Source organism: Bubalus bubalis, chromosome 24, assembly GCF_019923935.1.
Source record: "Bubalus bubalis isolate 160015118507 breed Murrah chromosome 24, NDDB_SH_1, whole genome shotgun sequence".
NCBI lineage: Eukaryota > Metazoa > Chordata > Mammalia > Artiodactyla > Bovidae > Bubalus > Bubalus bubalis.
The window spans coordinates 17,426,514-17,454,142 of NC_059180.1; the positions used below are offsets into that span (position 1 = coordinate 17,426,514).

Genomic DNA, 27,629 nt, shown 5'->3' on the forward strand with positions numbered 1-27,629 from the left:
TTCCCCAGCTCCTTTATTCAGCAGAATGACAGTTTGCTAATTTTTGGAGAAAGTAGAAAATATCAGGGGTGAGCCTTTATCAAATCATTTCAGCTCCTTTCTTCCTGTTTCAGAGTGTCTCTCTTCCTGTCTAGGGTAAAAGTAATCCTTTCTATGTCCTTGACCCCATCCTCTCCTGTCTCCTGTATCCCCTGTTTTTGTTCTATTTTATTCCTTCTGCTCCTGCATCTCCTCTTCCTAAACCGTCTTTCCTAAAAGTAGTCAGCAAGCCCCACTTCAGTTTCCATGCATCCACTTCTCCTGGAGGCCACCTAGCTTCCTCCCCTCTCTATGGGCTCTTATTGGCTCTCTGATTCTAAATTAGTGTCACTTCTTTCTTGATCTCTCCAGAATGCTGACGATACTGACCATGCACTACTTGTCAAAACTCTCTCCTACCTATTTGCCCCACACCATTGTCTTGAATCTCTTTCTTCTCTTTCTACCTCCTTTCTTGGCCCTTTGATCTTGAAATGTCCCCAGCGTTTTCTACTCCTGGTCCTCAGTTTTTATTTCTCCACACACCAGGAAGCACACGATTCATTACAAACGGGTGTAGTCTCTACCAAGCTCTGCACAAACACTGCCATGGGGAAGGGCAGGCTGATTGTCACTACATTGCCCCACTTTTCAAGAGCTGTCAGATACCTGAGTTTTAACTGAAATGCTTCTACTTTAAATATGGATGATGGGCTGAAACTTTGCCAAAACCTTTGCAGAGTAAATAAAGCATGGATGGTCTCATTAGGGTTGTTCTTTTCTTATTCGACTGCCCCTAAGGCAATTTATAAGGTATGCTTTATTAGTAATGAAAATTCACATTTACTGAGGGTTTACTCTGTGCCAGACACTCTTGTAAGTGGTTTGCATGTATTAACTCATTTAGTCTTCATAACAACCCTATCAACAAAGTGCTATTATTATCCTGCTTTATAGAAGGAGCAAACTGAGGTGGAGAGCTTCAGTACTGTGCCCTGGGTCTCAGAAGTTTTAAGCAGGTTTCAAATCCAGATGGCCCAGCTCTGGAGCTCAAGCTTTTAACCACTATACTCTACTGCTTTCCTCCCCCTGTAGATGAGGGAACTGAAGTCCAGAGAAACTGGGAAGTTGTCCAAGATCACAGGAGTGGAAAACCCCTCAAGAAGTGACTTGAAGCTATCATCACAGGGATAGACACTTGTACTTTCTACTGGTCTGTAATCAGTTACCTGTTGCCCCTGCTAGACCGCACGACTAGCACTCAGACCAGGGACAGGAATACAAATATTTGTAAATACGAGTGTCCAGGAGATGCAAAACAGTCCTTTCACCTCTGTTAATAACGTCATTTACTTCTCACAACAATCCCCAGGTAAGACAGTAGTTAACATTTAATCACTTCCATGCAGCATTATCGTTTTTAAACCTCACAAACACACTGTTTCATTGGTACTATTATTATCCCCATTTGACAGAATAAGAAACTGAGGCTCAGTGGAGCTCAGTGACTTGCACAAGATCCGGCAACCAGTACGTGGCAAAGCCAGGATTCTAGTTTAGGCTTTTTGACAACAGAGGCCTCGTTCTTGACCATGGGGCAAACACTATCAGTTCTACAGATGCGGAAACTGCCCCAGGACAGAGCATTAAGTTGTGCCCATGGAATCGAACCCACTGAGTAGGGCACACAGCACTCTTGTTCTTCCTCTTCTTGGGCCGCGGGGTGCCACTGCGAGGTGGGAGGCGGAGGACGAGAAGAGGAAGCCCTTTCCCATAAGGTACAGAGAGTCGCGTAGGATGCGCTAACTCCGGACCTAATTGACAGATCCTGCGGCACCATGGCAACGGCGCGGGCTGCAGAACGGAAGTGCGTCACCCTATGGGCGGGCTAGATCTGCGATGGCAACCAATGGGAGCGCCACATCCGCGTTCGCCCCGCCTAGAAGGAGGGGCCGAACCCTCCTTTCTGCCTTCGTCGTCGTCTGTGTGGACTGTGCTTGGGCGCTGTGGTGGGTAATCCGGGCGTCGGGGCGGGAGGCTGAAGGGAAAAGAAAACGGCCGCCTCGAAAGGCGAGGGGCGGGCAGCAGGTGCGGGTCAGGCCCCGTGGTCGGACCCGTCCTGTGCCACAGGGTGTCGCCGGGGTCCGGGGGCATGGGGCTTCTCAGTTCCTGGTGGGGAAACTGAGGCCCCGAGAGGGGCAGCAGAGCTAGGCAGGCTGGAAGCTAGGCCCTTACACGCAGACGGACGTTTTAAAGCCGTAATATTAGGTGAAGAAATACTTTAAATCAGAATATTAGTTGTAAAAGCGAAATACAAAATTGACTAATCTGAATAAGTACGGCCTTCCACTGACCATGCTCAGTCTTTACAGCGTCTGTGCTTCCCCACTATTTTGGGTACAGAACTTCTTTCTTTGTACAAGTGCGCAGGTCCTTATTTCAAAGCCCTGAGGCTACATGTGTTTAGAATCCCGAATTTCTGGAATTTTCCAAAGGTAATGTGCGTACATTGTAGGTCCTGTCATATCTTCAGCAGGGTCTTGAGCAGTGTCTTGTAATCAGATACTTTTTTCACAGCTAAATATATGCATATGTACACATATGTATAGGGGGTAAACAACAACCCTAAATAATCTCACCTTAGGTTAGATCAGGTTTTCAAACTTAAAAGATTTGGTTTTGAGAATGTATTCGATTTGAGAATTGCAGAGAAGGGACCTGGATGATAATTTTATTGTTCACTCATATTTCTTGAATATTTGAACCGAGGGTGTCAGAATTCCTAACTCTGCTTTTGTATGGTCACTCCCTGTCTCCATTACTAAATCTGTTGCCTTCTTCCCTCTCAGCCTCAGGTTCCTCATCTGTAAAATAGGATCATGCTTTCTTCATAAGATTCTGACAAGGATGAAATGAGACTGTGCACATGAAGCATTCACACTGTGTCTGGCACTTGGCACAGATGGTTATGTTTGAAATTTTCTTATTCCACAAACTTTTCTATTTATATAATTATTTGAGTAGGTAATACATATCCATGGTTAACCCCTACCCCCTTCATAAAGGCAACTGACTTTTATGCACCAACAAGCCTATATGTATTTTTCACCCTCACTTCCCCCACTGCTTTTCCCCCAGATTATAGCACTGTATACCGTTCTGTACCTCTTCCTTTTTATTAGCATTAATTTTGGCTATTCCTTAACATACTTATATCATTTTCTTTTTTTTATTAAGATAGTAACATACAACTATAAAATATACGTTTGAAGAACAAAAGTACAGTGACCATCCACCACCTAGTTAAGAAATAGAACATTATCATTTTCTCAAAGCCTACATTAAATTCTTTTCTTCCCTCCCCAAAGATAACCACTGCTCTGAGTATTGTGTTATCATTCCCTTGTTCTTCTTTGTAGTTTTTAGTATTATCTCATGAATGCAATGTATGGTTTTTGGATTTAATATAAATGGGATCCAAATATATATTTTGTGTGACTTGATTTTTGCACATAATGTTATGTCTAAGAGATGCATTCATATTGCCATGAGTAGCTCTACTTCATTGCTGCTTTGAATTCCATGGTATGTTTATAAATGCTTTTATGTAGCTATTCTTGAAACTGTTGCCAGATTTTTGCTGTTACAGCATGCTACTTTTACCCTAGGAAGTTTATAAACGTACTTCCTGAGGTAAATGAAAGTTTCTGTAAGGCATATACCTAAGAGTGGTTTTGTGGGGATATCAGATTTGCTAATGTTATCAAATAAACATCTGAAGTAATTATAAGGGCTTATACTCTCACCAGCAGTTGATGCAAGTTTCAGCCTCAACCATTCTTAAGAATGTATGCCTGTCTGGTGATGGATAAGACATTAATCACTATGGTTTTAACACTCATTTGCCTGTTGAGAGAGTGAACATTTCTTATCTTAATTTATTAATCACTTGTGCAGTCTCTTCGTAAAATTTTCCATGTTCATTTTTCTCTTCCAGTTATCTTCCTCTTACTGATTTGTAAGAGTGGTTTTTTTTTTTTTTAATCTCATTATGGATCTTTTGTGGTTTAAATGTGTTTCAAATATCTTCTAGTTTGAGCTTGTCTTCTGTTTCTGACTCCCCTTTCTGTTTTTGGTGAGCAAAGTTCTTAATTTTAACAAAGTCGATTTATCAGTATATTGTATGGTTTGTTTTTTTCATATCTGTTAAAGAAGTCCTTCCCTACTTTTGGGTCCTAAAGATAAACTCCTGTGTTGTCTAAAAGTTTTATAGTGTTCCTTTCTTATGACCTTAACCCTCAAGAATTGGTTTTTGTGGATACTGTGAAATAAGGGTCTAATTTTATTTTGTTCATGTATGTATAATGGGCTGTCCTGGCACCTTTCATTGAAAAGTGCTTTGCCCTGGAGTTCCATTTCTGCAGCATGCCAAGTATCCATATATATACCCTTTTCTATTCCTTAGTTGTCTGTTCTGTTCCATTGGCCTTGTTTGTCCATTTCTGTACTGTTATCACAACTTCATTATTATTATCACACTTTTTTCATTACTCTAGCTGGATATATTCGGAGAAGGCAATGGTACCCCACTCCAGTACTCTTGCCTGGAAAATCCCAAGGGCAGAGGAGCCTGGTAGGCTGCGGTCCATGGGGTTGCTAAGAGTCAGACATGACTGAGCGACTTCACTTTCACTTTCCACTTTCATGCATTGGAGAAGGAAATGGCAACCCACTCCAGTGTTCTTGCCTGGAGAATCCCAGGGGCGGAGGAGCCTAGTAGGCTACAGTCCATGGGGTCGCACAGTCGAACACGACTGCAGTGACTTAGCAGCAGCAGCAGCTGTATATTAAGTCTTGGTGCCTGGTATGACAAGTCCTCCAGGAATGTCTTTGCCATTTTGTGTTTACGTTTTCCATTTACATTTTAGAATCATCTTGTCAAATCACACAGTCATGCCCACCAAGCCTGTTAGGATTTTGATTGGAATTGTTTTGATTCAGTTACATTGGATCAATTTGAATTTTAAAGTGACTGCTTTTAACTTTCATCCTTAAGTGTTCTGTGTGCTGTGGTTTTTGTAGATGTCATTTAGTAAAGGAAGTTTCCTTTTATGCCAAGTCTGTTAAAAGAGTTTTTATATGAACGAATGTTGAATTTTATTAGCTATTATTTTCTGTATCTATTAGGATGATTGTGTGCTTTTTCTCCTTTATTCTATTAATGTGATTGTTGATGTTGTTGTTTAGTTGCTAGGTCATGTCCAGCTCTTTTGCGACCCCGTGAACTGTAGCCCGCCAGGCTCCTCTCTCTATGGGATTTCCCAGGCAGGAGTACTGGAGTGGGTTGCCATTTCCTTCTCTGGGGGATCTTCCCAACCCAGGTTGCTCACATTGATTTTGTCCCCTGACCCCTCCAGCTTTATTGAGATATTATTGACAGATGCCATTTGATTGACTTTCAGTGTTAAACCCTTGCTTGATCACAACATATCACTCTTTTTGTGTTGCTGGATTCGGTTTGTTAATGTTTTTGCTTAGGCCTACTGCATCTGCGCTCATGAAAAATATTGAACTTTTCATTTTACTTTCTTTTGACGTCTTTGGTAGGTTTCTGTGCCCGACTTATGTCAGCCTTATCAGATGCTTTGGGGACAGCTTGCTCTTTTTCTGGCTCTGTGATAGTTTGTGTAACATTTGAAATTATTTGTTTCTAGAATACTTGGTAGAATTCTTGATAAATCCATTGGGACCTGAAGTTTTCTTTGTGGGAAGATAAATTTCCGGTAAAATGTCTATAATGGTTCTAAAATTGTTTATGTTTTAAAATAATCTTTAGTTTTGAATGAATTCTTGTGACTTTATACATATTTAAAATTCAGATTAATTTGTCTATAATATCTTTTTAAAACGTTTGTGTCTGCATTTGGTTTCCCTTTTTCATTCCAAATGTTATTTATTTATAAATTTTCTCTCTCTTCTTGAAAAATCTTGTCAGAGGTTTGTCACTTAATTATTTTTTTCAAAGAATAATTTTAGTTCTGTTGATCTTATCAGATATGTACTTATTTTCTATTTCATTAAGTTCTGGTCTTTGTTTTTTTTGTTCTTTAACTTTCTTTGTCTTTAATTTGCTGTTATTAATTTTATAGCTTCTTGATATGGGTGTCTAACTCACTAATTTTCATGCCCGCCCCCCTCAAGTATATATAAAAATTTAAGGCTATTAATTTCTTTCTTCAGTTTTAGTTTCCTTCCACTGGTTTCTGTGTGTAATATTTTGTTATTTTCAGTTCAAAATATTTTCTACTTTCCATTAATAATTCCTCTTTAACAATGGCTTATTTAGGAGTATGTTTCTTAAATTCTAAACAGCTTTTCTAGTTTTCGTTTCTGGTTTCCACCTGTCTTGCACTGCTGTCAGAGAACATATTCTGAATGAGACCAGTCCTTCACCGTTTGCTGAGACTTGCCTTCTGGCCCATATGTGGCAGTTTGCAAAATTATTCTGAGTATGCTTAAAGATTCTGTATTCTGTTGCTGTTGGGTGCAGTGTTTTATGCATGTCCATCGGATTAAGCTTTTTGCTGCGTTTTACAAGTCTTCTCTATAAACTTACAGATTCTTTATTTTATCAGTGATTGAGAGGGCTATGTTAAAATCTTCCACTACAGTTATGGATTTATATGTTTATTTTTGTAGGTCTGATTATTTTTGCCTTAGCTGCTTGGACGCTCTGATAATAGGTGCTTAAATATTTAAAATTGTTAGAGCTTCTTTGGAACAGAACCTTTGTATCATTTTATGGGGACCATCTTTATCTCTAGTAATAATTTCTGCCCTAAAGTCTATTTTGTGTCATATTAATATTTGGTTAGTTGGTATATTTTCCTATCCTTTTACTGTAAATTTTTTGGCATTCTTATGTTTTAGAAGTAACTTCTATGTCATATAGCTAGGTTTTATTCATTATTCAATTTGGTAAGTTTTTGATCTAACAGCCTGGCTGCATCATCTATTTAAAAACCCATAGTTTCTAGAATAAAAGTCCACAGAATATTCTGTTCTTATCCCTGGAACAACCACTGACAATTAAGGGTGTACTCAGTACTAAAACAGACTTCCTGGGTGGCTCAGTGGTAAAGAATCCACCTGTCAATGCAGGAGACGTGGGTTCGATCCCTGGTTGGAAAGATCCCCTGGAGTAGGAAATGGTAACCCACTCCAGTATCTTGCCTGGGAGATCTCGTGGACAGAGGAGCCTGACTGCTGCTGTCCACGGGGTCGCAGAGAGTCAGACACAGCTGAGCACCTGAGCATCACGCATAGTACCTAAAAATTGAATGAATGGATGAAGATATCCTGTCCTAATGATAGGAAATACACTTGGCAGGACTTGAGCACTTTCTGGAGCTGAGTCAGCCCCAGAGAAGAGGAGGATCAGAGTTTGAAGATCAGGTCTGTGGTGTCTCTATGTCTGCATGAACTGTAACACCGGAACCAGTGATTCTGGAAGGAGGAGGACTGCAGGGAGGAAAAGGGTTGAGGAAGGAGAAGGTGGGTCCAGCTGAGGGTTGGTTGAGATGGAGATGCTGGTGAGATATACTCGAGGGTAGCTAGCAGGCAGGCAGAGGGGCTGGTCGTGAGATAGTGCGTCTTCCTAGTTCTGAGGCTTGGCCAATGATGCCTTTAGAAAGAAGAGTAACCTGCATATCTCCTGGTCCTAGTTCTTGGCAGACCCTTGGTAGTCATATTTCATTTAAACTGCATCGTATGTGTTAAAGATAGTATTATCCCCATTTTATAGATGAAAAGACTGAGGTTAAGCATAGTAGCTAAACCTCTGTTTATTCTGTGTTACATTTCCCTAAGGTAATAGCGACTTTCTGATAAGATCATGGCGTCACAGGAAGTGGATGTTAAAACCTCAGGATTCCAAGCCCCTCTGCAGTCAGAACTTCCAGAAAAGACCTGGAGATCTGCATTTGTAATACACAAGTTGGGTGATTCTTAAGATCAGGCGAGTCTGGCAAGCACTGGTCTCGGAGCCCTCCGTCTAGTTCTCAATAAACCCCAGCTCTTATCCCTGCACTGCGCCACCTCTCTGTGGCAGGAACAGGCTTTTAGATCAGACTTGTGCTTTTTTTTTTTTTTTTTTTTTATCAAGGCTCCTTTTATCAGCTCTGATCTTTGTGGTTTGTGGAAAGATAGCGTTTTAGTAGAGAGCAAGGAGATTTTCACAACACCCTGCAGTCCCAGCACAACAGTTGTTTTATCAGTGGTTTGGGAGAGGAGAGGGAAACCAGCTCTTATTGTTTCCTCGCAGCTCTCTAAGCAGTGAACGTTATTCTCATTTTATAGTGAGAAATGGGACCTCAGCTAAATTTATCCCAGACCATAGACCTGGTGGGAGGTTGAGCCAACTTTCAGACTCGGAATTGTCCACTAGTAGAAATAGCTAACTTTTTTTTTTTTTTTAATAGCATTTAGACTGTTACCACCAGGCTCCTATATGTATATTTTTAAATTGAGGTATAGTTGTTATACAATATTTTAAGTTTCAGGGGTACAACAGAGTGAGTCACAACTTTTAAAGGTTATACTCCATTTATAGTTGTCACAGGCTGTTACGTTCTTTGTTTGTTTATCCTCATAGTAATTCTAGGGAGGATGTTTCTGTCATTCTCACTTAACAGATCAGACGCTGAAGCGCGTAGAGGGTCCATTTCCCCATTTCACACCCCTCCGTGGTGGAGCAGCCTGTGAACCCCGGCGTTCTGGCTGCTTCCAGAGTCCATTTTTTTCACCAGTTGTTGTTGTTTAGTTGCTAAGTTGTGTCCGACTCTTTTGTGACCCCATGGACTGTAGCCTGTGCGGCTCCTCTGTCCATGGGATTTCCCAGGCAAACACACTAGAGGTGGGTTGCATTTCCTCCTCCAGGGGGTCTTCCCAATCCAGGGATTGAACCCACATCTCCTGCATTGGTAGGCAGTCTTTTCCACTGAGTCACCAGGGAAGCTCAAGCTTCTTACCTCTGCACAGTACTAACGTGCCTCGTCCCTGATGTGTGTCCTTTTTACCTTTTTACTAATCAGCGTGATGGACTTGATTCTAGAAACTATCACAAACTTGTAAATTGGAACGCAGCATGGAGTATCACTTCTTGTGTGCTCGGACGTGACTGGATCTCCTTTGCTTCCTTTTTTAGTTCCTCCATCCATGCAGGGCAACACGAGGAGAACGGGCGTCATGACTGATGTCCACCGGCGATTCCTGCAGCTGCTGATGACTCACGGCGTGCTGGAAGAGTGCGACGTCAAGCGCTTGCAGAAGCACTGCTATAAGGTCCATGACTGTGAGTACCCTGCCCTGCTCCCAGGCTGCTCTGCTGCCTGTAATCAGGGACTAGTGACGTTGGACCCATACCGCGCACCCAGTCTACCGATACTCCTGACCTGGGTGTTCAGGTCTCTCATTGTCTCACACCAGCCCATCTTTCTCATCTTCAACTCTTGATTTTTTTTTTTTAAAAGTAAATCTGACGTTTAGCCCAGTGGCTAAGAACCTGGACTCTGATGGCTGGATAGTCGTGGTTCACACTAAAGCTCTAGCGCCTTCTCCAGTCCGAGTTTCTTCACCTCTAAAATGAGAATGTTTGTTTGTACTTGGCACCCGGGGAGGCTCAGAGGCTTAAGAGACATGATACGAACTACACACCTGGCATGGAAGGCGCTCAGGTGGCTGTTGACGTTAAGAGGGCAGCTTTGCACAGTGGTGGAGGGCACAGCCTTAGACTTGGCCCAGCTGGTAAAGTTCACCCCTGCTTTGTGCCAGCTGTGGGCCTTGGGAGCGTCTTCTCAGTGGGTTGTTGGGAGAAGCGAAGATAACACACGTGGAGCACTTAGAGACAGGACCTGGTTTCAATAACTGGAGGTCTCAGTAGAAGCCAGAGGATCCATTTGGATCAGTGAAATCCACATTTGTAGATCTTACTCAGCTGAATGTCAGTGTGGGTAGATCTCATTGAGTGAAAAAGTTGGTAAATTATACCTATTGTACAATGTCATTGTGCTAAGTTTTTTGTAAGACATAACGATCTTTATTGTTCGTGAATACATGCATCTGCGTGTAAAAATCTAAAAGTGGACTCTCAAAGGATGTGGGGTGTGCTGTAAGGCGCTTGTCTTTGGGGAGAGGAGGAGGGGGATCATTTTGTCATTAGAAATCAATGGACACCTCATTGTCTATTTTGTTCTTTGAAAAAGAAAAAGACTTGAAGTAAACATGGGATTATTAGGATAGTGTAGTGGTTGTCCTGATTAACAGGAATAAGTGTTTTTTTATTGTATGTTTTTGTCTTTCTGTAGTTTTGTGAGTTTTTGTGGCTGTATCAGCCCTTAGTTGCGGCATGAAGGCGCTTCCTTGTGTCACGCAGGATCTTTCATTGCGATGCGCAGACGCTCTAGTTATGGTGTGTGAGCTCAGTAGTTGCAACAGTCAGGCATAGTTGCTCTGCGGCTTGTGGGATCTTAGTTCCGCGAACAGGGATCGGACCCATGTCCCCTCCTCCCGCCCTGCATTGCAAGGCAGATTCTTAACCACTGGACCACCGGGGAAGGCCCTCTTTGGATATTTTTAATTTTCAAAGGAAATAGCTAAGCCAAGAGGGCTGGGGTAAGATGTGAGCGGGGCACTTGGGGACACTGGTCAAGGGACCTGAGACTAGCTGCCTTGTTAGAGAACCGTAGTCTGTGTTGTGACGGAGGCAGAAGCCAGGTCCCCAGGAGCTGAGGGGGGAAGAGCAGTAAGGGAAGACGGGGAATACAGAGCAGTATCCTTCCCGATGTGCAGGAGGAGGCGGACAGAAGGGGGTGGCGTTTAGAGAGGAGGCAGGGTTTGAAGTGGCTGGTCTGCTGATGTGTTCATGGGAAATCCTGGGAGCTGGATGGTACATGGCAACAAGTTAAAAACTTGGAGGGGCCCTCAGTAAGGAATCCCTTTAAACTCCACTCGATCCTTTGTGTCCAAACTTAATTGACGTGTGAACCTTGGGAAACTCTGGACAAGAACATATGCTGTGTGGGAAGAGAACATGTTCTTGTGATGTGTAGGTTTACAGGTTATGAAGAGCCCATAATTGTACTCCATAGTCGTGGGTTTTTTTGTTTGTTTTTGTTTTTTAATTCTGTGGACATTGCAGACCTTCTGGAAGGATTTGAAGCAAGACAGTGACATAGTTATTGCTGTGCTTGAGACTTCCCTCCTGGTGAAAATATATCTGCTCTGATTGCCTGTACCGTGGTGGATCGGGGTCTTTGGTGAGAGCCTCAACCCTCTCCAGTATTCTTGCCTGGAAAATCCCGTGGGCAGGGGAGCCTGGCCAGCTGCAGTCCACAGGGTTGTAAAGAGACATGACTGAGTGACTCATACTTTCACTTTTCACTTTTCCTTTATAGAAGTGGAATATTACACCTATCAAGCTCCCTTCTCTTGCTCTTTAAAAAATACAGCAGGACTTTAACCTGGCCATGAGTGTCCTCCAGCGATAGGCAGAGTCATGTTTTTCTTAATCTTACCTATGTGACAGTTTCTTCTCTCTTTTAGTTTGTTATCTAAGTCCTGACTGTGAGCTTTATTGTTGATGGGGAAGTTTCAGAGCTGACTGTAAGGAGCTGTATGATGCCTCAGTACTAAGAATGAAAGTGTTTTTGCCTTTATTTGACCTTTAAAGTTGTCATGACCTAATTTAGGAAAGTCCTGTAAAATGTGTCTAGGAATTGATTTATTCCTCACATTTCATGTACCATTTCTGTTCATCAAGATCTGGTCATGGCTAGGATAGTCAGGATAGAACTGCAGATGTTTTCTCCCATCCTTCGTTAAAAAATAGAAGAGCGAGAGAGAAAAGCTTGTTTTTAAGTTTCAGTGTTATTTGAGAGATTAATATCCCCAAGGGATGATGAAAAGAAACCATCTAAAATTAAGTAAAAGCTTAGAAGACCAATATTATTAATCTCCTATCATTTGACGAGATTCCTAGGAAATTCCCCATTTACCAACTAGAAAAATGTTTAGGTCCTCAGAGAAGGACGAAGCAAAGAAGTCATTGAAACTGCAAGTTATTCTTGCAGTTTCCCGCAGCGTTCGTCCCTTTTATCAAAACACTTCCTAATTTGGGCTCCCCTGTTACTGTCATTAGGGGAAGACCAATTCCCCACATCTCTTGGCTAGTAAAGAATTATTATTATTATTATTTTTTTTGACATCCTGGTATGAAGCCTTGGCCTTTCTTCCTGGCACTGGAGCAGCTTCGATTTTGGCCCAGGGCTTGTGTGCAAGCATGTGGCCATCCGACAACACTTCCTGAGACTCCCCGGTGGGCCAGGCCTCTGGGCAAGGGCTGATGACACAGAGATAAACTTTACTCTGGGTTTTGTGAGTCATGTACACACAATCAGACACGTCCAGTGTAAGCCCCCTTGATGGGCGTAGGTACAGGAGGCCTGTGGAGTGCTGGTGAAGACTTGTACTGGAGGATTTCCCCTTTTGACCGGGTTAGAGCAACAGGGACTCTTTACTTTCCTGTCTGAAGCAATTGAAAAATGGACAAAATACTTGCAACCCTGAACTTTAGTCAGTGAAGGACAGTGATCTCTTGAGAGGTGAGCAATGAGGGTTTTTTCCATCTTGACACCAAATATTCGTCGTCGTCTTTTTTTTTTTCTCCCCCAACGCTACCTTCCCAGTTCTCTGCATGCCAACTGGGTGTCCAAGAACTCAGTTCAGTTCTGACACTATGTACCTGGAGTTAGGTGTCAGATCCCATCAGTGAGGGAGGGACTTAGTCCCATGAGATTGCACCTACTTCCTGTGCCAGTTGCAAGTCCTGGGCCACCCATTCTTCTGACTGACCGACTGTAAATCAAGGGTTCTCATGACACCCTCCTCAGGTTCAATACTTTGGTAGAATGGGTCTTAAAACTTAAAAAAACATGTTACTTGCCTTTGCTGGTTTATTATTTGTCTGACTGTTTGCATCCCCAGGGACTGTAGCCCACTAGGCTCCTCTGTCCATGGGATTCTCCAGACAAGAATACTGGAGTAGGTTGCCATTTTCTCCTCCAGGGGATCTTCTCAAACTAGAGATTGAACCCACATCTCCTGTGTCTCCTGCACTGCAGGTGGATTCTTTATCCACAGCACCATTGGGGAAGCTTTTTAAGTTTATTGTAAAGGATACAACTCAAGAGCAGTTGTACAGATAAGATGCAAAGCCAGGCTCTGGGAGGCAGGGGTGATTTGGAACCTCCATGCCCTCTCTGGGTGCTCCACCCTCTTAGGGCCTTGATGTGTTCACCGTCAGAGAAGCTCTCCATATCTCAGCATTTAGGGATTTTTTAGTGCAGGTTTTATCACATAGGTGTGATTGATGAAATCATTGGCTAGTGGTGATTAGCTCAATCTCCACTCCCCAGATTTGTGGAATGAGGCTGAAAGTTCCAAGCACCAAATCAAGGCTTGGTCTTTCTGCAAGCGGCCCTCATCCTGAAGTTAGTTAGGGACCTGCCAAGAGTCATCTCATTAGAACAAAAGCCCTGCCTGTCACCTTGTCACTCAGGCAATTCCAAGTGTTTTAGGAACTGTGTACCAGTAACCAGGGACAGTGACCAAGGATCTTTCTTACACCACAGGGAAAAGGGGGGTGAGCACTACAGTTGCCTCCACTCACTGCCATGAGAGCGTCTTCAGGCCATGGCACAGGGGACCAGGCAGAGCCAGACAGACTCTCTGAGTTGAGGAGGAGCTGAGAGCTCAGGAGACGAAAGCAGCTAGGGTTTGCAGGACAGGGTACTGGAGAAGAGAGGTGCACGGAGACAAGAGTAGAGATCTGCAGAGCACCCCTCCACTCCTGTCAAGGGTCGAGCTGGGGACTGATCAGCAAGGGAGCTCCCTGAAGCTAAGGAAAGAAACACTTGAGAAAAAGCATTAGGGAAGCAGTGTGGGATTTTCACATGGGGCTGGGAATAGTGCCTGTTCCAGGCCCAGATGGCCTCCCTGGTGAATTCTACCAGACATTCAGGGAAGAAGTAATACCAGTTCTACCTTAGCTCCTCCAGAAAATTGAAGAGAACACTTCACAACTCATTCTGTAAGAGTTGCATTATCCTGATACTAAAACCGGATAGATACTGTAAGGAGAGAAAACTAAAGACCAAGATCCCTCATGAATGTAGATGCTAAAGTTCTTTTTATCTATTTATTTTTGGCCATACTGGATCTTTGTTGCTGTGTGTGGGCTTTTGCTACTTGTGGTCTGTAGGTTTCTCGTTGCTGTGGCTTCTCTTGTTGCGGAGCATGGGCTCCAGGGCACGTGGGCTTCAGTAGTTGTGGTGCATGGGCTCAGTAGTTGTGGCTTAGTTGCCCTGAGGCTTGTGGGATCTTAGTTCCCAGACCAGGGATCGAACCCATGTTCCCTGACTTGGCAGGTGGATTCTTAACTAGACCACCAGGGAAATCCCTGTAGGTGCTAAAATTCTAAACACAATTTTTGCCAGTTTCATTCAGCAGTATATAAAAGGATGATATGAAATGACCAAGTAGGGTTTACTCCAAGTATGCAAGGGGTAAGCACTTGAAAATCAGTCAGTGTAGTAATTCACTATATTAGCAAACTAAAAAAGCAAAACCGTAAGATCATCTCAGTAGAGGCAGAAGAAGCATTTGACAAAATCCAGTTATCTACACTGGCATGATGAAGCAGAAGTCTCTTACAGAAAGCCAATGAGATCCTCCTAAGCAGGGTGTAAGCAAGATAAACAGGACTTCAGGGCTTAGAGCAGGAGAGAGGAATCAACAACTGTCTGCACAGAGTTGAAAAATCTAAAGTCTACTCTGATTTAAAAAAAAAAAAACAAACCTCAACGAATAAATAGGAAAGGAAGGGAACTTCCTTAACCCAATAAAGGGGATCTATGTAAAACTACAGCTAATATACTTAATTGTAAGAGACTGAATACTTTCCCCTTGATTTCAGGAGCAAGACAGGAATGTCTGTTCTAATCATTTCTGTTCATCATTGTACTAGAGGTTCTAGCCAGTGCACTCAGGCAAGGAAAAATAAAATAAAGGCATCCACATTGGAAAGGAAGAAGTAAAATTGTCTATTCCCAGACGTGCTCATCTGTGTATTACAAAATCTGATGGAATCTTTGAAAAAGCTACCAGAACTGATAAGTGGATCTAGTAAAGTTGCAGGTTGCAAGATCAGTATGCAAAAAATCATTTGCATTTTTTATGTGTTAGCAGTGAATCATCAGAAATTGAAAAAATTTTTAAAAGCACCAAATTTATATAGCATCAAAATATGAAATACTGAGGAATAAATCGGACAAAAATTTGTAAGGAGCCCTGTAAACTGGAAATCCCAGAATACTGCTGAGAAAAATTTAAAAAGAGCTAAATAGAGACACCATGTTCATGGGCTGGAAAATTCAGTATTGCTAAGATACCAGTTTTCCTCAAAATGATATGTGTTAATACATTCAACTCAATATCACTCAGACTGAAATGATTTGGTGGCATTTCAGGGGGCTTCAGGGAACTCTGATCCTTGATGTCTCAGCACAGAAAGAATCCAGCAAGAGGCAAAGTGATAGGTAAAGAAGTGATTTATGAGAATAGGATGCTTATGAGGCTTACAGATGGGCCAGCAAGAGGGTGGCATGTGCCGAGGACTTAGTGGGCTCCAGTTTTATAATCACAGGAGAAGTGGGAAGGAGTTGAAAGACTACCTTCTTCCTCATTCTTGAGTAGATATCATGCTTCCCTCATCAGCTCCTCCAGGTTGGGCAGGGGAGTTTTTCTTGTTGCTACATGGTCAAGCTGGGACTTGTCATGGCACAGTGGAAATGAGCAAAAAGGTAGTGACATATGCTAAAATTTGTAAATCATTTCAGGTTTTAGTATAACGTCACTGTTTTCTTAGATGTTTATTTTTGGTGCAAGCAGAGGGGTGTGTCCTGGGAATCATTGCTCACGGGCAGGATGCGGGTCTCATACCACCATTGTTGTCGTGCTGTTATTTTAGGGTGTGTCTCACGCTCCTGCTGCATGGTTTTGTTGTTACGCAAGCCTTCTTGGTTTTGTGGTTAAGCAAACCTGCTTTCTTGAGTGATCGTTAACTTACGGGGGGTCTCCCATACTTCTTGCTTTACTTACAGTCCCCTGAAAAGTGAAAGTCGCTCAGTCGTGTCCGACTCTGGCCTGGTAGACTGTAGCCTACCAGGCTCCTCTGTCCATGGAATTCTCTAGGCAATAATACTGGAGCGGGTGGGTAGCTGTTCCCTTCTCCAGGAGATCTTACTAACCCAGGGATGGAACCCGGGTCTCCCACATTGCAGGTGGATTCTTTACTGTCTGAGCCACCAGGGAAGCCCTACAGCCCCCTAGTGGGATTAACTGTTTAATTATCTACTTTTTCCCTTTACTCTGTTCCTACCAGAATTCCAGCAGGGTCTTTTTTTTTTTTTTGTAGAAATTGAAAAGCTGATTCCAAAATTCACATGGAAATCCAAAGAATCAAAAAGAGCAAAAACTGTTTTGAAGAAGACAGTCAAACTTAGGGGATTAATGCTGATTAATTATCTGATTAATTAGGTTAATTAGGTCAGTTAAGATGACCTGATTTTAAGACATTATATAACTACTATATCAAGACAGTGTGGTATTGGCATAAAGAAAGATCTACAGGTCAATAGAATAGAATAGAGACAGCTGATTTTTGACAGACATGCAAAGGCAACTCAGGGAAAATAGTCTTTTCAAAAAACAATGCTGAAATAATTAGATATCCATCTTCAAAAAAGTGAACCTGAGCCAACTTTGCACCATATATAAATGTTAAGATTAATCATATACCTAAACATAAAACCTAACACTATCACACTTCTAGAAGAAAATATAGGAAGAAACCTTCATGACCTTGGATTAGGCAAGATTTCTTGGATATGATCCATAAGAGAACGAATTATTAATTGCACTTCAAAATTTTAAAATTCTGCTCTTTGAAATATACTTACTGCTTAGAGAATGAAAAGACAAGCCAAATACTGAGAGAAAATATTTGCATATCACATATCTGATAAAGGGTTTGTATCCAGAATATATAGAGGACTCTCAAAACTCAACAATTAGAAAAATACAACCCAATTGAAAAAGGGACAAAAGACTTGAACAGACACTTCACCCAAGAAGTTCTGTGGATGGCAGACAAGCACACGAAAAGGTGCTCATCCTTTCATTAGACCTTAGGGAAATGCAAACTAAAACCACAGTGAGAGACCACTAAATGCCTGTCAGAATAGATGTGGTTTAAAAGACTATGTATCACATGTTGGCAAGACAGCAGAAGAACTGAAACACTCACCTCCTGTTGGGTATAAGATGCTATAGCCATCTTGAAAAACAGGGTGGCAGTTTCATGACAGCTATTTCTCTCTCATGTATTTGTTTTTAGGCTCAAGAAATGAAGATATGTGTCCACACAAAGGCTCACGCCTAAGTCTTCAGAGTAGGTTTACTTGTAATGGCCCCAAAGTGGAAAAAAAAAAAAACTAATTGTCCCATCGACAGGTGAACTGATACATGGACTGTGGTGTTATCCATCTGATGGTGGGTTCTACTTAGCATTAAAAAGGAACGAACCATTGCTATGTGCTACGTTATGAATGAATCTCAACATGGTCATGCCCAGTGGGGAAGCCAAGCAAAGGGGAGTATATACTGTATGAATCCATATATACACAGTTCTGGACAGCTCATATTTAGCTGTAGTGAGAGAAAGGAGTTCAGCGGTCTCTTGGGGATATGGCACAGGGGAGGGTAGTGAGGAGTGGGAGAGGGATTACACATAGACATGAGGAGACTTTTAAGTGGTGATGGATATGCTTAGTATCTTGATTGTCGTGGTGGTTTCAAGGGTCTTACTAAATTGTGCCCTTTAAACTTGTAGGTGAATTGTATCTGAACAAAGCTGTTTAAAAAAAATCTGCATTTAAACCAGCTTTGCTACTTGGTAGCTGTGTAACCTTGATCGAGTCACTCAACCCCAGAGCTTTATGGATGGAACATGTGGCATGTGTTCTGTGGCCTGTCAGGGCCGTGTAGGGAAGTCAACAGGTTTCCAAAATGGAGCTCATTCTCTTGGTCTCATAAGGCCCTGTGTCATCAATGTGGACTCAGTGAACATAGATGCAGCATTCAGGAGAAGTATTCTTTCTGCTTACCTGGAGAGCCCCCCTCCTCAAAGTGAGGAGGCCCCCTCCTCAAAATGACTCCCAAGACAGTTGGCGTTCAGTTTCCTAAAAACAAAACAAGCATGGAAACCTGAATTTTGAAGCCTTTGTAAGAGGCCCAGGAGCTCTTGGGAAGTAGGTATTTCCTCCTGATGATGTTGTCAGGGAATGGTGTTGCCCACCTTGAGGGATTGAGGGGGCCCCGAATCTGACCCTGACTCTTGGTTGGAATGTGTGTCATTGATCATGTGGCTTTAAGGGCAGAAGCAAAATGTCGCCACGGTCCACAGTTTCATGGCAACAAGTCTCTCAAAGTTACTTGCCTTGTTAAACTCTGGGGGCTGGTCTTTCTGGTTTTGTGTGGTTGAACGTGTTGAGTTTTAGGAAATCATTGGGTGCAGCCTCCTTGTCTTAAGAGCAGGAAGTAGAAATCCCTGGAGCGTGGATTGCTGTGCGGCCCCTTCTCACACAGTGGCTCTGGGCTCCCCCCTCCACTGCCCCGTGCTGCCTTCCACATTAGCGCCAGATTCACCGAGGGCCTGCCTTGCTTGAAGCTCCTAGCCTTGCTTTTTAAATTTATTTTTTATTTTGAAGTAGTTCCAAACTCATAGGAGAGTTGTAAGAACTTCCCCTACCCTGAATCATCTGAGTGTAGGTTACCAGTTTGAAATTCTGTTACCCCTACATTCTTGGGGTGTTTCCTTCTAGCAAAGACATTCTCCTACGTAACCACAGGACGACCATTAAAACCCAAACATTAACATTGATGCATCACTATCATCTGGTCCGCAGATCCCGTTGGAGTTTCTCCAGTTGTCCCAATCATGTCTCTTTTAGCAAAGGAGCCACCCCAGCGTCACGTGTTACATTTAGTTGTCATATATAGTTTGTTGGAAGGACAAATTAGGTAGAATGTCTAAAATCTTAGATTGAAAATTGACACATTATTTCAGTGAGTAGAATAAGCAATAGGATGTTCAGGCAAAAAACCAGTGAACTGAAGTGCATGTACCAAAAATAGGTTAGGGGACACTGTCAGAGGAACGTGGGAGTGATGGATATTTTCTGTTTGTCAGACCTCTCCACCTCGCTTTGTTTTTCTCGTGTGGGTTTACACGGCCATTTCTGCGCTCAGGGCTCCGGCTCACGGTGCGTGGCCTGTGTTAGTGGCGAGGCAGTGCTGCTGCCCACCTTTCCGCTTAGTATTCCATCCTGTCTCTGCAGTCACGTTTAAACGCACCTTCTCTTTCCACAGAGGACTCAGCGATGATCAGATGCTGGCTCCAGATAAGTTTTCCTCCTACTTTTAACGATCTCATTGCACATTCCTCTCCTTTCGCTGTGATAATAACCTTACTGCTGTCAGCCGGCTTGCCTTTCCAGTTAATCAGGGGGGATTACGCATGTGCCCATAACTGAAAAGTGGCATAAAATTAGCATGAAAAGTAACATCTCCAACGGGACTTGATGAATTTTCAAACATACGGAATTTCACAGCAGGCAGCTGTGATATGTGCTCAGGCTGGAGCGTTTGGGTTCTGGAAGTTCTGCAGCCAGGAGGGAACGAATGCTGTGGCTTTCCCATCTCTGGCTCTTGAAAGACTCACTTCGTCCAAGTCTGCGGGGTGAGGTGGGGGCGGGGTGGGCACGGTCCCTCCCAGGCCAGCGTGGATCGGCTGAGCTGGGACCTCGGTGTGCTCCACGCTCTCCCAAGCATGGGCCTCATTAGGTCCAGAATGTGTTTTGCACTGCATCCCCCCAGGAGGGGTGGACTTGTGGGTGTGTGGGAGGACTGGCAGTGAGTTCAGCAGGAGCACCACACACACCACTGGCAGGAACAGGGAAGCCTTTTCTTGAAGACGTGAGTTCAAATCAGGGACTTGGAAAAGTTTTTTGGTTTTTTGTTTTTTTTCACTTTCTGTCTTTGCTTTCTGTTTTGTAGAGGAAATCTGATTTACTTCATGGAAAAGTTGTGAGGGTCACACAGGGAGCTTAGGTGACGTGCGTGGCTTAGCGTACTTCCTGCTCCTTGCAGCCCCTTCCTTCCTGCGAGTCCCTCCCCATAGTGTCCACTCTCAGATCCCGGGGCTGGGGGTGGGGAAGTGAGCCCCAGAAGGTCTGTGACGTTGGTCCTCAGTGCAATGGGAATTGCGATAGGAATTCGTAAGCTCAGTCTCTTTCTTTTTTTCCCTAAAATTATTTATTTTTGGCTGCGCTGGGTCTTCACTGCTGCGCGGGCTTTCACTAGTTGTGGCGGGCGGGGCTGCTCTTGGTTGCCGTGCACAGGCTTCTCATTGCGTTAGTCTCTCTCGTTACAGAGCATGGACTCTAGGGCACTCGGCCTTCACTGGTGGTGGCATGTGGGCTCAGTAGTTTTCGGTTCCTGGGCTCTAGAGCACAGATTCAGTAGTTGCGGTGCATGGGCTTAGCTAGTCTGTGGCCTGTGGGATCTTCGTGGACTAGGGATGGAACTCGTGTCTCCTGCATTGGCAGGCAGATTCTTTACCACTGAGCCACCAGAGAAGCCCTCTATAAGCTGATTTTCTGATACTGGGGTTTTCTTAGAAAATCTAGAAAGTGTGGTCATTGTTTCCTCGGAGAAGGAGATGACGAGTGCAGGTGCCAAAGGGGTGTGAGTGCCAGGGGAAGGCTAGCACAACCGAGTGTAGAGCGAGCAGGCACACACGAGTCTGGCCGGGAGTGGTGGGAGCCACGGGTGGCTTCCAGGTGGGTGGTGGTGGTGCCGGGATCTGGTCTCACCCCGGCTGCACGTGGAGGACGGGCTAGGTGGTGGGGACTCAGAGGAGGGCTGCAGTGAGCAGGACGGAAGTGGTCAGTCCTCTTCTGACAGCACCACAGCCTTGCACGCCTTTCAGCCCCTTCCTAAGCCCTGCTGGGAATGGGCCGCTGAGCCAATTCCCATGTGTATGAGGTGTGGGCATTAAGCAAAGACCACCCAGATGAGGACAGGCGAGAGCTGTTTACTTAGAGCTTGCTCTCTCAAGGCGCTTGTGTTTTGGAGACCTGATGGCAGGCAGAGGAGTGGGCAAGTTCCATGGTGGGGGAGAGGGAAGGCCTCGGCGATATCCCAATTGGAGGCTGCGGCCCGGGAAGCTGGAGGCAGGCTAACTAGAGGCAGGACAGCCTGTGATGGGTTTGGGGGAGCATTCCTGACTTTCTCTGGTTGGGCCTAAGACAAAAATCAGGGAAGCTGTCAGTTATTAATCAAGACTTGGTCATTCTGCAGAGCTTATTGTTGGCTTCCTATAGGTGATAGGTTGGTTTCCTGGGCTGGTTGGCGCCGATTGTGGGTAAGAGCCCTGTTTTTATACATGGTTATTGTCAGTTTGTACATTCAGTCTGTCAGATGAATGTGTGTGACACAGTTGTTCCTTTGAGTTGTTTCCTCCGAGAAGCCACAGTCGCTTCTCTGGTGGACCGGGACACTGTGGCCTCTGCCGTCTCCCTGTGTCTTTATGGCAGGGCTCCAGCCCAAACCGCATTTTGAAAACTGGTGCTGTCATTGGGATCTAGTTTGCAAGTGTAGTTTTTACCCTATAGTATTTCTAATTTTTAAAAACTTTTTTTTTTTTAAACTTGTCTCACATGAGAAAAAACAATTTTTCTAATAAAAATCTAAAAATTGGGCACATGCCTGGAGCAGAAGAGCCCTGCCTCTTTCGACGGGATGCTCGCTGTCCACTTCACCCTCTGTGCCCACTGCTAGCCACATCTGTGCTTCCCGCCCGGCCTCCATGGACATCTGGCTTGTCAGTCTCCACAGCTCTGCTCAGATGAGCTTGAGGGAGAAGCTCAGGGACGAAGCTGAGCTGCTCGGTCCAGCAGGGGTGGCAGCCCAGCCCTGCAGAGCCTTCATCAGCTCCTCAACTGCTTGGATGGTTGCGGGTGGGGGCTGCCACGCATCTCAGTGATGGGTGGACCGCTTGTTTTCAGAGGGTGAGATGAAAATGAGAGGGACATGAACAGCATCAGCAGTGAAGTTCTGCTGAAAGTGGTTGGGTTTTCTGGGATGACTCACAGTGTAATTTGGACTTTGCCCCGCCTCAGTACCATCATGATGGGAGTCCTGTTGCTCCGTTGCCAGAAGTACTGACAAATAGGCCTCGGCCAGGGGAATGGCTGACGAGTAGGCTTCCTGCACTTATATGGACAGTTGGCGTCTGTCCCTGTCGCCACTCCAGCAATGTTATCATGGGTTTTAGGGCACTTAATGCATGTGGCCAAGATGCTGGAACTATGCCGAGGGCTATAAAGTAAGTTTTATGCCCTGTCATTTGAAGTAAGGCCCAAGAGTAGACTTCCTAGCCGAAATAACCTCTTGATTTTGGGGCAGGGGGGGGAAATGTCTATACCTGGAGACAAATCTCTCACCAATAGATTTTTTAAGAGAGCCCATTATTAAAAGCCTGTTGGCTCTGCACCATCAGAGCCCTGAGCTAATCTCTGTTGTCACAGGACACTGTCATTTTTCCCTTTTTTGTTTCAGACTCCTGAGGGTTAATGGCACCAGGGTGTATTGTTGAGCATTGAAATATTTTTTTAACCTTTTATTATGGAAAAAGAGAGATAAAGAGAGAGAATAATACAATGCAGCCTCATGTACTCATCACCCAGTTAAAACAACTCATGACTAATCTTATTTTATCTGTGCTCCTAACCGGTCCCCTGTATCATTTTGACGTAGTTCTCAGACCTCATTGCATATTTGAGTAAGAATTTTTTCCTTTTTTTAAAAAATGAATGCTCAAGTCCTTTGGTTGCTGTGCCAGGCTGAAGGCCACATGTTTGATTTCTGGTCCAGACTTTGTCACCTGCCCTGTGATCTTGGTTTAAGTCCTTAACCTCTCTGACCCTTGGTGTTCTCTTTTGGAAAACAGACTCTACTGTATCCCCTTGGCAGTCGTTTGTGGGGCCTTTGAGGAGACCCTGAGGGAACGAAACTGTCGCAGGTGCTTGCGGATGGAGAGAGCTCTTGCCTAGCGGGTGGGCTGCCCTCCTTTCATGCCTGCTCTTCCCAGCACTGTTCGCTGTTCACCACGGAAGTGCCATTGTCAGCTCCCGTCTTCCAACTCGCCTATCTAGAGCACTGTTGGTCAAGAGGACCATCTTCCCCAGGCGGTTAATACGAAAGCCCCAGGCTGGGACGTGACCTCTCGCATACCTCTGTGGCCCAGTGTGCCTGCCTGCCGGCCTTGCCCAGCCCCGGGGTCTGCTCCCTGGCCCGCTGTGCCCCAGTGCCCGTGTCTGGCCCGGGCCTGGGCTGCCCCGTCTTCAGTGTGGCACTCAGGAGGACCACCCAGCTCGCCCCACCAGATGAGAGGGTTCTGATGGGGCAAGTTGGCCCATGCGTGGTTCAGTCCCCTGGGGTCTTATTTTTTGCTGTTATTTCCTCTGCCTAAAATAGTATTTCCTCTGCCTAAAAATGTCCTATCCGTGGTGCCTAGTTTGGAACAAAACTATTTGTTGCTCAGAAGTTAGGGCAGCAGACTTCCTGCTGCCCAAGCATGCAGTGAACCCTGGGTTCTCATAGGTTTCTGGGGAGCAGAGACTGATGAATAAGAAGTCTGCTGGTTAAATCAAAATTTGTTTTTAAAGAAAAAGAGATAATGTATACAGTGATGGCCAGAAAAAAGTCTCTAAAAAGCTACTAAACCAGCCACAACTCCTCAGAGAAGCGTCCCGTTGGTTCTCGGCTGCCCCATTGCCCTGAGTCCCATTTTTTAATTGCCCCTACGGGGAGGCACTTCCTGCTACAGAAAGAGCAGTTCTGTTCTCTTTTGAGTCCTCTAGTTCAGTTCCTCCCATAGCTGTGATCTGGCTGAATGGTCAGGGCTGGACCTCCTCTCTTGGCTGATGGATGAGATGTTGGCCGGGCCCAGCTCCACGCATATCCTTTGGGCATGGCCCTCTGACGTCCTTCCCAGGCCCTGCCTGCACACTCACTCTCTTTCTGTGTTGGCTGCGTCTCTCTTTGTGACTCTAAGGGCAAGGTCTAGAGGAATTAGATGTGACTTTGATGGGGTCTGAGGCAGGGAATGTTCCCAGGGGACGCTTGCTCTGCTCCCCAGAGGCCCCGAGGGCTCTTCTTCAAGTCCATGCTTGACCTGGGCTTCATTTCCCCTTGGAGGAGCTCGGGGCAAGTGCTTTAACTCTGATATGTAAAGCTGATGATAGCAACTCACCTTATGGAGTTAGTGTTCTTGCAGTGATGAAACGAGCCCTGCATTTACAGGCCCGTTGTTGTCAACCCAGCAGTAGAACTTCACCACAGCCCACAAGAAAGGCATGGGTACACATGCTGTGCATACAGGGAGAGAGAGCACGGGGGCGCCGAGGATCTACAGACCCTTGCTTGGTTCAGCCATGGTGCCGAGCATGGTCCTGAGTGTGGAGGGACCCAGCCTCTGATCCAGAGCTACCCACAGAAACCTGATACACTGATACCTAAAGCCTGTCATTTTTCCTTAGTTGATTTGGAATCTGAAGGGAAGAGCCATGTTAATTGTTAGTTTGCTAAAGTCCCTGGAAGTGGTAGAACCAAGACTAGAAATAGTAGCTTCAGAATCATGTGATACACTCGGTGTCTCATGCCCGGTATCATGACCCTGGACTCATGGGATACCGGGGCCAAATGGATCATTAGACACTCGTGTAGCCCAGACTTGCCAGCTGTAGCTTCTCTACTATGGGCTCCAGGGAGAGGGGGCAGAGCAGTGAAAAGCAGCTGCTCTGAAGGCACGGGAAGCGCAGCCGCACCTCACGGCCACAGCCCCTCCCCCTCCGCAGCCTGCCCTGGGGCGCACTCAGACTGAGAGGGTGTCTGATAGGCCGCACATGGGTCCTGGGCCCTGACCCCCGACCCTGCCCAGCTTCCTGCCCTCCGGTTCTCTGGTTGTGGGGTCTCTTCTCCCCCCAAAGTCACACATATGGCAGAAAAACTCCAGGAGTAGGGCAGCCAGCTCTGGTGCCTGGAACAAAGTGTGAGAGGGGAGGATGTGCTTGAGGACTCTGGGGGGACAAGGCAGAGCCCAGGACCCTTGTCTAGTGGGCAGGGCAGCGAGGGGGCCGCTGGGACGCCTGAGGGGCGGAGCTTGGCTGGTTGGAGCTGGGGCGGTGGAGGAGAGAGGGTGGAGGGAAGTTTCCTAGGTATGTGTGAGGCCGTGAGGCACCAGGTGGCCTTCAGGGATCAGAGGAAGGAAGAGGCGGGCCTCGGGGGCCCCAGAGGGGCAGGGCGGGCCTGGGCTGGCCCTCCTGCTGCCTTGGTTGCCCCCAAGAAATCCAGTTGGGGAGGGGGTGCTGCTGAACAGGAGGAAAGCTTATTCCCAGGTAATGACGTGGTACCGCGTGTCTGTGGGAACCACGTGCAGGTCAGCCGAGGTGAGGACTGTGGCTGAGCCCTGACGGACGCTCACACTCACGGAGGGCTGGGTGAGTGGAGCGGACAGGAGCCCCTGAGCAGGGGGTGGGCTGCTGCAAGGAGGACAGCGATAGGAAGTGGGTTTTTTTTTTCCTTAGATGAAAATATTTTGAAAACATTCATGTTTCTGAAAAGCAAGGCTGGACAATGAACCAGAGGTGGTGGGCGAAGGGAAGCGCAGGGCGGCTATTAGCTCATCTCTGCAGACGGGCTTTTTGGAAAGTCCGAGGCAGCAGAAGGCTTTTGATCCGCCCCCTGAGTACATTTTTCTGAATGGCACCCAGGAGAGGCCTTTTCAGTGGAAAAACTGAATTCTCACTTTCAAAGGAGGTGGGACTTGCCGCTGTGTGTCACTTGGGGTAGATGGGGTGGCTCCTGTCCATCAGCAGAAGGGGGGTCTTGGTGCCTGGGCCTCCCCTCTCCACGGCCGAGTTTTTCTGGGTCGAGGAGTCCACGGTGGAGGTGCTCTGCGTGGCGTGGGAGACGAGGGGAGCACCAGAGCAGCTTTTGGAAAAGAGTGTCCTGCGAGTTGGCTTTCGTACTAGTGAGAAGGAGGGCTCTTGCTCAGAGGCTCAGAGGCAGGAAACGTGAGCGTGTCTCACTCCTCTGATCACAGTTTTACAGCATCTGTGGCCACATCATCACACTACTGAACAATTTTGCCACGTCCATGTACCATGTTTATTAATATGAATTTTTTCTTTCAGTTACTTTTTTTTTTTTTAACTTAAGTAACTTAAATCAAGGAAGGTTAGACCCCCGCTGTGGCGCTCATCTTCGTATTCTGTCCTGGCCTCGGCTGTGCCTGTGATGCAGCTGTTGCCCTCACGTTGGCCGTGAGCTGCACTGCCACCAGAGTGACCTTTTGTTTTTCTAGACTTTCATAGTATTTAGCAATTCAAAGAGCTTACACATACCTCTCTCTGTAAGAAGCCGAACAGATATCAAGTGCCCTGGGCTGACCCCCGGCTGGCTCACCGTAGTTCCCTTCCTAGCAGTGGCCTTGGTCATCAGTGTGGTAGATAACCTTTTTTCCTGCAGCATTTTGTTTTGTTGATTTTATTACTGCTTTATTCATAAGTGTTATGTTGTGTGTTTTCCTGCTTTTTTTTTTTTTTCCCTTAGCATGATTATTTTTCTAAGGCACAAATTTTTATTATTAGAAATTTGTTATTTTAGTAAGTGAAAGCAGTAATACGTGCTCTGGGTTTAAAAGTCTCGCAGGGACTTCCCTGGTGGTCCAGTGATTAAAATCCCTGCTCTTCTGTTGACAAGGGCACAGGTTTGATCCCTGGTTGGGGAACTGAGATCCCACATGCAGTGAGATGAGACCAAAAAAAACACAAAAACAAAAGAAATGTCTCTCAGTTCAGCAGGGTGATTCCAGGACACAAGGCTGACCATGTCCCTCCTGTGCTGCCAGCTCTGAAAGGCCCCGGCGGCCCCCAGGAGGACGGGCACACACCTCTGCACCCTCCGGCCCACGGGGCCCTGGGCCATCTGGCTCCCAGTTTCCACTGCAGCCTCCGCAGCCCTCCTGGCCGTCCCTCCTTCCTCCGCCAGTCTGCTGTCCATCCTCCCCGCCCCTGCAGTGCTCCCCGGGCTCTGTCCCGGGCTGATGGCCCTGGAGAAGGGTGCTGGCTTCCTTGTACATCTCTGGGCAGCACCTCCTGCCATCAGGGGCAGCAGGAGGCGGTTGGCACTCAGGTCAGGGGCTCCCAGTGAACCCTGGGCAAGTGTGCCCCCCTCTGCAGACAGGATGGGCTCATAACTGTGTGAACAATGCTCAAATCAGGGCCTTACCCGGGATGGGTGCTCTGTGTGAGCGGCTGTTCCTGCCATGGGGTTGTTCTTCAGTGTGCAGCCCCGGGCATGACACAGGG

The 27,629-nt window shown here is 45.6% G+C and overlaps 1 protein-coding gene across 1 annotated transcript in view; it reads left to right on the forward strand.

Moving 5' to 3' along the window:
- Positions 1-1,887: 1,887 nt before the first annotated feature.
- Positions 1,888-27,629, forward strand: part of NSMCE1 (NSE1 homolog, SMC5-SMC6 complex component) — a 35,546-nt gene continuing 9,804 nt past the window's right edge. Inside the window, exons 1-2 of the mRNA XM_006070576.4 lie at positions 1,888-2,027; positions 9,224-9,370. Of these exons, the coding sequence (XP_006070638.3) occupies positions 1,898-2,027; positions 9,224-9,370 (277 nt within the window). The 5' untranslated portion in view covers positions 1,888-1,897. The remainder of the gene's footprint in view (positions 2,028-9,223; positions 9,371-27,629) is intronic.